General features: G+C 72.4%; 2 protein-coding genes across 2 annotated transcripts in view; one reads left to right on the top strand and one right to left on the bottom strand.

Annotated features, from left to right (window-relative positions):
• TMEM120B (transmembrane protein 120B) overlaps nucleotides 1-4484 on the top strand; it is an 18231-nt gene extending 13747 nt beyond the window's left edge. Inside the window, 7 exon segments of the mRNA XM_012730849.1 lie at nucleotides 1264-1350; nucleotides 1989-2053; nucleotides 2290-2355; nucleotides 2870-2961; nucleotides 3109-3173; nucleotides 3312-3380; nucleotides 3569-4484. Of these exon segments, the coding sequence (XP_012586303.1) occupies nucleotides 1264-1350; nucleotides 1989-2053; nucleotides 2290-2355; nucleotides 2870-2961; nucleotides 3109-3173; nucleotides 3312-3380; nucleotides 3569-3682 (558 nt within the window). The 3' untranslated portion in view covers nucleotides 3683-4484.
• Nucleotides 4485-4586: 102 nt separating this feature from the next.
• On the bottom strand, nucleotides 4587-9773 carry RHOF (ras homolog family member F (in filopodia); the record flags this gene model as incomplete). Its single annotated transcript, XM_004690721.2, has 5 exons — nucleotides 4587-5301; nucleotides 5459-5593; nucleotides 5661-5770; nucleotides 9447-9534; nucleotides 9708-9773. Coding segments are annotated over 5 exons (567 nt in total), but the record flags the coding sequence as incomplete, so codon positions are not given.

The raw sequence follows: 9773 nt of genomic DNA, 5'->3' as shown, positions 1-9773 counted from the left end.
GGAATTTCTCACCCTGGTGCAGTGCTTGCTTGTCAGGGCAGGCAGGCCTTATGCAGCTGAGGCAATCCAATTGTAGGCTGAAAGTTGCTCAGAATATTTTGATATTACGATTATACAAAAAAGGGAGGTCATAACATAAGTTAGCATGGAAAGTCTGATCTTTCAGAGCTTTTCCCGAGCTACCCGGAATCTGTCAGACGATAGCCGTCGCATAGCTTGTGTCACCAGGCGGCCCGCACGTGCCCTGAGCTCATATTCGGAGGTCCTGGGTGGTTGTGACTTTGGGGGGCGCTCAGGTGGGGGCAGCCCACCTGTCCTGCCCCCGCCCTGCTGCCAACTTCGCAGCGAGGTGGCAGCCAGGCCTGGTCTGGTGGTGGCATCTGGCGCAGGACAAGTGCTGTGCACGGGTGGGAGGGCGTGATCAGTGGGCGCACTGCCCCCACCCCACCCCCACACAGGCTCTGCTCCTTGCCCAACTCTGTCCCCACCGGACCCCGCCCTGCCCCTCCCCTGTGCCTGCCCACACCTGGCTCCTCCCCCACGCCCAGCTCCTCCCCCGCGCCCGGCCCCGCCCCACGCCCGGCTCCTCCCCCACACCCGGCCCCGCCCCCACAGGGCCCCGCGTGGTGTTCAGTGAGGCCCTTGGCTGTGCACTACCCGGCCCTGGCCGGCCCATGGGGCAGCTGGCACGTGGCCTGCCTTCCCTCTGGTCTCCAGCCTCACTGGCGGTCCCCTGGCGCATGGCCTTGGGCAGTGCCTCGCCTCAGCCTCCTCGCTGAGAAGCCAGCGGGGTGTGCTGCGGCCAGTGACCCCCCAGGACAGGCACTTGGCGCCGGGGTGTCCCAGCTGCCGGGCAGGAAGTGAGGAAGGGGTGCTTGGTGTCTGCCTCCCCTGTCGGTGGGAGCCCAGACACCAGGGCTGCAGATGGGGTGCGCGGTGCACCTGCTGGGGTCAGGGGCTGGGTGCCAGGAGCCTCCGGGGGTCCTGCGGGCCGTGGGGATCACCTTGAGGTCGGCCGTGTCTTTACAGGGGGCGCAGGGAGGAGGGGTCAGAGTGCCGGGCAGGGTCGGGAGCGGTCAGCCTGGCCCGCGGAGGAGGCCCCCTTCTGCCCGCGGCTCTCTGACCCCCCTTCCCCAGGAAGGCGGGGGCTGCTCCCCGCTGCGCGCGAGCGGATCCTCAGCGTGGGGACCTCTGGCCGGCGGGGGAACCGGTGTCTGGGACCCCAGCCCCGGCCGCCCTCCGGCTGACCGCCCCGCCCCCCAGGTGATGGATGAGGTCTTCAACTTCCTGCTGGTGTGGTATTACTGCACCATTCGCAAGAGCGTCCTCATCAGCAACAGCTCCAGGTGAGCGGCCAGCGCCTGGGGGGGCGCCCCGCCCCTGGCTCCGGGACAGACGGGGGCGGGGGGCCGAGGGCGCACGCTGGCAGGCAGGTCCCCCCTCCGCCCAGGCACTGGGGTGCCACCCCGCTGAGCTCCGCGTCCACGAGGGCTCCAGGAGACCCTCGTGGTCCTGATGGCTTCCTGGGAGGCCTGCGGTGGCGGAGGGGGCTGGGGGCGGAGTCCGCACCCACCACTGGCGCCTCGGGCTGCAGGGAGGGTGGCGCCTGCAGGGAGGGTGGCGCTGCGCAGAGTTTGGGGGGGCTGCTGGGCTGTCCGGCCAGGGACGGGGTGGCCCCCAATGGGCAGACGCAGGGACTTAGGTCCTCGGCGGGCTCCCCTGAGCCTCTCCTGTACTGCACGCGGGTCGGGGGTCCCTCCCTGTCTGACCTCCGGGTACCCCATCCTGGGCACCAGCCCTGGCCTCGCGCTGCTGGGCCCGGGGAGCCCCGGCCACCAGCTCAGCCCCCAGGGGCCGGGGCGCTGCAGCCAGGGGAGGGTGGGCTGTGGGGGCTGCGCTCTGGGGAGCAGGGTGGGCTCCTGCCCCCGCGCCCCTTCCCTGGAAGGCCGAGGGGACACCTGAGCTGTGTCTGCTCTGCTCTCTCCGAGAATTAAGGCTGGTGGGTGTTGCATCACTACGTGTCCACATTCCTGTCTGGTGTGATGCTGACCTGGTGAGTGTCCTGCCCACCGGGAGGGGCTGGGCTGCGCATCGGGTCGCCCGCGGCTGGGCAGCCTTGACGGGGACACGCACCGAGGCTGTCAGGCGGGACCCGATTGTGCTGGGGACGGCCCCCAGGCCCCGTGCGGACTCAGCTGAGTGGACCTGCCGGGCCGCTGCGGGGACACTGCTGCCTGCTGGGCAGGGCAGGCGGCAAGGAGGCCCTGCCCAGCTCCTGCTTCCCCACAGGCCGAACAGGCTCATCTACCAGAAGTTTCGCATCCAGTTCTTTGCCTTCTCCATCTTTCAGAGTGAGTCTGAGGCCCTGCGGCCTGCGTCAGCCCCAGGGGCGGGCGGCCAGTGCGCGACCCCCACACTGTGCGCCCTTGCGGGTTCTAGCCTGGAGGCTCCGCCCCGCCTGGCCCGTGCGAGGCCGCCTCCGGTGCTGGGCAGCAGGTCAGCCCCGGGAGCGCTGCCCTCTTAGCGAGCGAGCGCAGCCTAGCGGCACCTGGACACTGCTGACATATGCGGCTACGCCCAGGGCGAGGGGCGCCCGCCGTGGGGGCCCCAGGTTTCCATGTGCTCTCCAGCCTGCTGAGAGCTGGGTCCCCAGTGGGGCCCGCCCCCTTCTCTTGGAGACCCTGTTCCCGTTTCAATCTATCGTCCTTTGAGACAACTTCCAGCACCGGGCCGGCCCCACCTCCTCGCATCCAGTGGCTGCAGCTAGCAGCACCTCGTGTCTGGCTGGCCGGCGGGTGGCTGGCTGTGTGCCCCGTGGAGACGGGCGGGCGGGCGGGCCGGCGGAGGTCGCAGCGGGCTGTCCCGCAAGCTGTGTCCAGTTCCTGCAGTACCACTACCAGAGGGGCTGCCTGTACCGGCTGTGGGCCCTGGGCGAGCGGAGCCGCCTGGACCTCATCGTGGGTGAGTCTGGCCGGGCGCCCGCGGGGTGGGCTCTCCGGAGGCCCCTCAACAGTCTGCCTTGGGCTTCGGGCCAGCTGTGAGGTAGGGCCTGCCTTCTGGGAAGGCCGTGCCCTGGTGAGCCACAGCCTCACCTGCCGCTCCCTGCAGAGGGCTTCCAGTCCTGGATGTGGCGCGGCCTCACCTTCCTGCTGCCCTTCCTGTTCTGTGGCCACGTGAGTCCGGGCCCTGGTCTGGGGGGCCCCGGCCGGTGGGGGGCTGAGCGGCCCTTCCCTGGACCCCCAGGGCCAGCCGCCTTGCCGGGGCTCGGGGTGCCGGGCCAGGGCCGGGCGCTGACCGGCTGCCCCCTGCAGTTCTGGCAGCTGTATAACGCCGTCACGCTGTTCGAGCTGTCCAGCCACGAGGAGTGCCGGGAGTGGCAGGTAAGGGCCCTGGAGCCCTGCGGCCCAGAGCGCAGCCTGGGGGATGGTCAGCGAGAACCGGGATCCAGGGAACCCCCCAGCGAATACTGGGCTGTCGGCCCCTCGGCACCTGCCGGGTGCTGGGGGCGGAGGGTCTGGCTGGGGCGCAGCCTGACTGCCGCCCCGCCTCTGCCCTGCACGCCCACCAGGTGTTCGTGCTGGCCCTCACCTTCCTCGTCCTGTTCCTCGGCAACTTCCTGACCACCCTCAAAGTCGTGCACACCAAGCTGCGGAGGAACAGGGGTGTGCCCCAGGCGCCCTGAGCCTGCGCCCCCCCGCAGGGCCATGGGCCTGGCTTCCGCGCCTGCCCTGCCCTGCCCGCCCACCGGCGACCCTGGCTGGCCAGCCCAGGAGCACGTCCCGGTGTGGAGGACTGACCCCAGCCTATGAGCCAAGCGCTGGCCAGCCGCCGCTATGACTTAGTTATCACCCAGCCCACGCCCCGTTGCTCTGGCACTGCCCAGGCCAGCTTCCTGGGGGGCTGCAGCTCTGGGGGCCCAGTATCCCACGCCCCCACCTGACAGCTCAGACCAGCTCCATGTGCCTCTTGGAGCGGGACTGACCTGACCTGCTGCCCAGAGCCCTGCCGGCCCAGCAGCCTGGAGCCTCCCTCCCGTTTGCCCGCCTCTGCAGCCGCCTGCTGACCGCTCCAGGGGACCCCCGCCCTGTGCCTTGAGCACTCTGTCGGGGAGGGGGGAGCAGGCGCCCCAACACTCACTGGCTGGGGGGGGCTTCTGCCGGCCGCCACCAGGGGGCGCCCGGGCCTCCCTGAAGCCCACCCTCGCTGGCCCCCTGCGCCCTGACAGCCCTCAGAGAGCGGACCCAGCCGGTGCCTGCTTGGGCTGAGGCGTCTCCCCAGGCTAGGGCCGGCCCCGGGGCGACCTCCCGCGGGGCTTCTGCCGGCTGCTGTGCGCTCGTGCTTTGGCCCTTTATGGGGATTAAAATCTTCAAACTGCATTGGAAAAAGCGGCCTCCCCGGTGTACGCATCCATGCCACCACCCGGTCCCCCCCCCCAGGCTAGAAGGGGGGCCAAGCCCCGGCTGCGCCTTCCTGCTCCACGTGCTCTTCACCGGGTGGCCGGGGCCAGACGGAAGCCCGCGAGGGCTGGACACCAGCCGGCCCCAGCCTGCGCCCTCCACGGACCAGCTAGGCCAGGGACACTGCGGGGCTGTTTGGTGACTTTATTTACCCAGGCGGGCAGCGAGGGGCTGCAAGGGTGCAGCCCAGCCGAGAGGGCCCACGCCTGGTCCGGCCTCCCGCTGGGGTGGGGCTTCCAAGCTGGGTCGAGGGGCGGGGCCTGCCCGGCCTCCAGAGGTGCAGGGGCCAGAGCTGGGCCCTCAGGCCGAGCCCCTGGCCCCAGCCCCTTCCCGGGGTGAGGCGCGTCGCTGGTGCCCAAGGACCAGACCATCCCTCTGCAGGTCCCAGCCGGCTCTGGCCGCTGTGGGGTCAGGAGTCGCGTGGCCGGCAGGCGCCTGTGCCGCCCGATAGCCGCAGCCCCCGCCGCGCGCGGGGCAGGAAGCGGGCACAGTGGCCGTGCTATCTCTGCCGGCCAGGCGGGGTGCCTGGCTTGGCCCTCCCAGGGCCCCCCTGGGAGGCAGAGGGCGGGCGGCGGGGGTGGGGCCGGCCCCGAGGTCAGTTCAGGCCACCGGCGGGACGAGGTCCAGCGTGGTCAGCGTGGTCCGCGTCGCTCTGGGCCTGGACGCCGCCAGCCGGTCAGAGCAGCGCGCACTGCCGCTGCCGGCGCCGCCGCGTCCGCGTCCTGTGGAGCGCGCCCAGGCCCACGCGCGCGACCTCGCGGAACACATCCTCCACGTTCTCGCGGAGCCGCGCCGAGCACTCGAGGTACAGCACGGCGCTGATGCTCTCTCGGGCGCTGTGGCCCTGCGGGCGGCAGGTGGCACTGGGCTGACCCCGCGTCGCGCCCGTGGGCCCCGACAAGCCCCCACCCTGTACGCGCCCCGTCCCGGAAGCAGCGGCCTTGAGGGGGCCCACTCTTGGCTCTCGCCTCCCAGCAACCCGGTCCGCGGCGGCAGCCCACCTGCGCGGGGGTGACTGGCTGCAGCCGCGCGGCCTGCAGCCTGCGCAGCTGCTCCGCGTCGGTGCGCAGGTCCGTCTTGCAGCCGATGAGCACCACGGGGGCCCCTCTGCAGAAGTGCGCAACCTCGGGGAACCACTGTGGGGGCCTCGTCAGGCTGGGCCAGCTCCCCCGCCCCTTCCCCCCATCCCCGCGGGAGCGTCACCTTGACCAGGACGTTGTCATAGCTGGTGGGGTTCGTGACGTCATAGCAGATGAGGACCAGCTGGGCGCCCTGGTAGGACAGGGGCCGCAGCCGGTCGTAGTCCTCCTGCCCTGCGGAGAGTGGCGGTCAGCAGCGTCGGGACAGCGTCCAGCCCCTGACCCCCCAATCCTTGCCCCCCCACCCCACAGGCACCCGAGGGACTTGGGGTTCCAGGGCCTCTCCCAGGAGCTGCAGGCCAGAAGGGGACCGGCAGGGCGGCTGGCATGGCTCTAGCCCATGGGCCAGGGTCCGCGTTGCCCTCTGGTGCGGGAGTTCGCTGCCCCCAGAAGCAGCCCGGCAGGGCCTGACCCCGGCTGGTGCCCTCGGCCGCACGGTGACCCTGGGCTTCTCTGCCCGACCAGGAGACTTCCAGCATGGCGGGGGCCCCCGCCCCTCCCCGCCGGGTGAGGTCCTCCCTGCCCCAGGATGCTGGCCCAGCCCCCCTCCCCACGCCTGCTCCCCACATGCCAGGCACCCCAGCGAGGGTGCCCCGCTCACCGGACACCACCCGCCACTGCCCCTCCTGCGGCCTCTGGGCGCGGAGCTGAGTGGGCGAGGGGAGGCACAGCGGCCCCCGGGGCCCGTGTCCTCTAGGACCCTGCTGTCCGCAGGCAGCCGCTGGACCCGCAGGCTGTGTAGTCAGGTCCGGGCCTCCCTGGGGCGCAGGGGTGAGTCTCCGTGGCCTGGCCAGGCAGGGACCCGGGCTGCGGACCCCGTCGCCCCACGGCCCCTCGGCCATGAGTCAGGGCCGCCTGTGTGTGCCTCCCGTCTGAGGTCCGCACCCCGCCCCTCTGGCCTGAGCCCCGTCTGTGCACAGTCAGTCTGAGGAACCTCACGTGGTTTCTGCATGGCGCTGGCTGCGCGGCAGGACTCGGGGGACCAGTGCCGCCCCCTCCCGCAGGCTCTGGGCGCCGCTGCCCAAGCCTCCCGGGCCCTCGCTGCGGCCCCTGCTGCGCCTCTGCCAGGATGCGCCCCCAACCCCCCTCCTTCCTAGCGTTTTGTTTTATTTTTAAAAACGATGAATGTATGCACACAGGGTTGGGGTGCAGGCCAGAGGTGAGGGGTGAGGACCCCCCCAGACACGGGGGGAGCAACAGGTGGGGCCCCGAGACCCTGCTGAGGGGCAGCGGGGCCCCTCCCTGGCTGGGGCGCACTGGGCCTGGGTGACGGCCTGAGCTGCGCCCCTGAGGCGCCAGGGAGGCCTGGCCGCCGCCTCCCCGCCTGGCGCCTCCCTGCCAGCAGTCTCGAAACCGCCTAGCACGGCTGCCGGACCGGGATGGCCAGGCTTGGCCAGCGGTCCCGGGCCCCCTGGGGGCGTCCAGCCCAGGCTCAGGCTGAGCGGGGGTCTACACCCGCGTCTCTGCTGCTGTTGGGGCCTGGCAGGGCGGCGGGGGCCCCGGCTGCGCCCCTCCCCTGGCTGGGCAGCCCTGCGCCCCGGCTCCCGCCTCACACGGCCTGGCACAGGCGTCCCTGCGGCTGCAACCTGTCCAGCCTTGCGTTCAAGGAGACTGGGCGGCGAGCGAGCGGGTGCGGTCCTGCTGCCCAAACACCTCGTGGGCAGCAGGCCCTTGCCCGGGTGACCCGCCCCAGAGTGGGCGCCAGCCCGTCCTGCCCGAGGCCGGCCAGGCGCCGTCCTCCCAGGGAGCCCCGATAAGGGCGGCCAGGGTGAGTTGGCCACCGGCTGCCGCCACTGCCTGCAATCCGAGCGCCCCAAGGCCTGGCGGCCGCTCGCCAGGATCCAGGGCTGAGGGTGTGTCACGCAGAGCCAGGCCGTCAGCAGGACGGCGGGGACCCTCCCGGGCGCCCCGAGCACGGCCCCAGCCCCGAGCGGCAAGGACAACTCTGCCGAGACTGCGTTTCCCCGGCCCAGGGGACGGCCAGGCGGGGCCTGGGCTGGTGGCTGGTGCGCGTCGACCTGTGTCTCCCCTAGGCCTAGCATGCTGGACACTCCGTCGGCCACTCCTGTGCAACCAGTGACTGTGTGCAGGGGGCCGGGGGCTGCGTGGCCACTGCGGAGGCCGACGCCTCCAGGGCAGCGGTGCTGGGCCCCCGCCCCGGCCACTGGCGGGGCCACCCAGGCGGCTACCGCCCACTGTGGCCGGGGCCCCACCGGGCTGGGCTCAGGCTGGGAACAGGAGCCTCAGGGCAGCGGTCAAGGGGAGCGGGTCCTTCTGGGGTGCAGCCTGCCTGGGCAGACCCCTTGGGGGGGGTCTCTGAGGCCTGGCCCAGGACACAGGGTGCTTGGGGTCAGCTGGAGGGCAGGTGGCCCCGCTGCCCGGGGTGCAGGCGACCAAGAGCCCTCCGCCCCGCCGCCCACCTGTGCTCCCCCAGACCGCGGGGCTCTGGCTGAGAGGGCCCCCCCCCGCTGCCGGACCCCCAGGTCCCTCCTGGCACCCACACCTTCTGCACCCCATGCCTTGTCCCCCCTTTTCCTGTTGTTGCCACACGGGGCAGGGAGGGGCCCAGCAGCTGCACCCCCACACCGCCGCCCAGGAAGAGCAGCCGGCCGCAGCTTCCTGCCTGCACCCGCGGGGGGCCACCCGGTGCTGTCCCCCGCCCCCCTCTCCTCCGCCCCCACCCCGGCCCCTTCCCCCTTGCGCCCCCCGCCCCCGCCTCCGCCATCCCTTTCGCCCACCGCCGGCCTTTCCTGCCCCGGTCTGAGGTGCCCACCGCTGGCGTGGAGCTGCCATCACCCGCCCTGTCCCAGGCGTGTCCTGTTGCGGTGGGAAGGGCAGGCTGATGCCCAGGGCCCGGGGCTGTGTGGCTGATTGGACCACATGGCCACGCCGGCACTGGTCTGGGCCGGGGGCTTGACTGTTCCCAGCGGCAGCAGCCGGTGTGGCGGGGGGATGGACGCGGCCTGGCCACCGTGCCTACCCCACCTGGCCCTGCCCCCCGGCACTGTCGGGCAGAGGCTGCCGCCGCCGGTTGTGGGGAGACGCCCCTGACCCCTGCCGCGGCCCCACCCATGAGCGGGGTTAGTGACCGCCCCGCCGGGCCCCTGGCCGGGTCACGAACGGGGAGTCCCCAGAGGCGAGGCCCCGGCTGCCCCGCCGCGCCCTTGGGCACCAGGAGCCTCTGGCTGCCCCAGCTCTCGGTGGGGGCATCTGGACCCTCATCAAGAAGAGGGGTGCTTCAGAGGCCAGGCTGCAATGCCAGCCTGTCAGGTCGGGAGGGCCAGGGGCCGGGACTGACCCCGCCGAGGCCTGCTCGCCGGTCAGGGACCAGGGGAGGGGGCCGGGTGCCCGGCTGAGTCACAGAGGCGGGGTGCGCCGGCTCGGCTGAGGACCCTGACCTTTGCTCCCCAGTGTTGGCATGGCTCAGAGGGGAGCCAGGGCAGGACAGCGCTGCCGGGGCGGGCCTCCCCCCAAACCAGGGTGGCTCAAACCCCCCGCGGGCTGCCTACCCCGTGGGGGTGGCACTTGTGCCGGGGCGTCTCCCAGCCACCTGCTGGTGCACTCGGTGCCGCCCCACAGGCTGGACAGCGAGGGACCCACCACGCGCCTCCAGCCGGTGCCGGGCCCTGGAGCCGGGCTCCTCGCTGCAGAGCTAGGGCCCCGTGAGCACCCTGGACCCGCAGGCCCTGAACTGCAGCCCCAGAACCCTGGCCTGGTCCGCAGTGGGATCCCCTGCGCCCTTACTTCACGAGGGGTCTGCCTGCTGGCAGCACCCACTGGCCGGAGCCAGCTGAGGGATGGGGTGCCTGGGCCTGGGGTGCGGGCGGGGACGGCGGCAGACTGCACTCACCCGCGGTGTCGTAGAGGTTCAGGGTCACCTCCTGGCTGTCCACCATCACGCTGGCCGTGTACTTCTCGAACACGGTCGGGACATAGCGCTGCCGGGGGGCGGGTGGATTCCTGGGGGTGCGCGGCCAGGCAGCGACACACCCCACTCAGCCCAGCCCTCGCCACAGCCCTCCCCCACCCTCCGGCCTCGGGAAGCCCCAGGGGCGCCCCTGCGCAGGACGCCGGTGCGGGGCGTCGGGGCCCCAGCCCGCTCCCGCCGCACCTCGGGGAAGACGCCCTGGCTGTGGGCCATTAGCAGCGAGGTCTTGCCGCAGCCGCCGTCGCCCAC

This window comes from Condylura cristata, unplaced genomic scaffold (assembly GCF_000260355.1).
Source record: "Condylura cristata isolate star-nosed mole 26May11 unplaced genomic scaffold, ConCri1.0 scaffold00029, whole genome shotgun sequence".
Lineage (NCBI taxonomy): Eukaryota > Metazoa > Chordata > Mammalia > Eulipotyphla > Talpidae > Condylura > Condylura cristata.
Note: the sequence above shows the minus strand (reverse complement) of the source record. Positions and strands in the feature narration are given on the sequence as shown.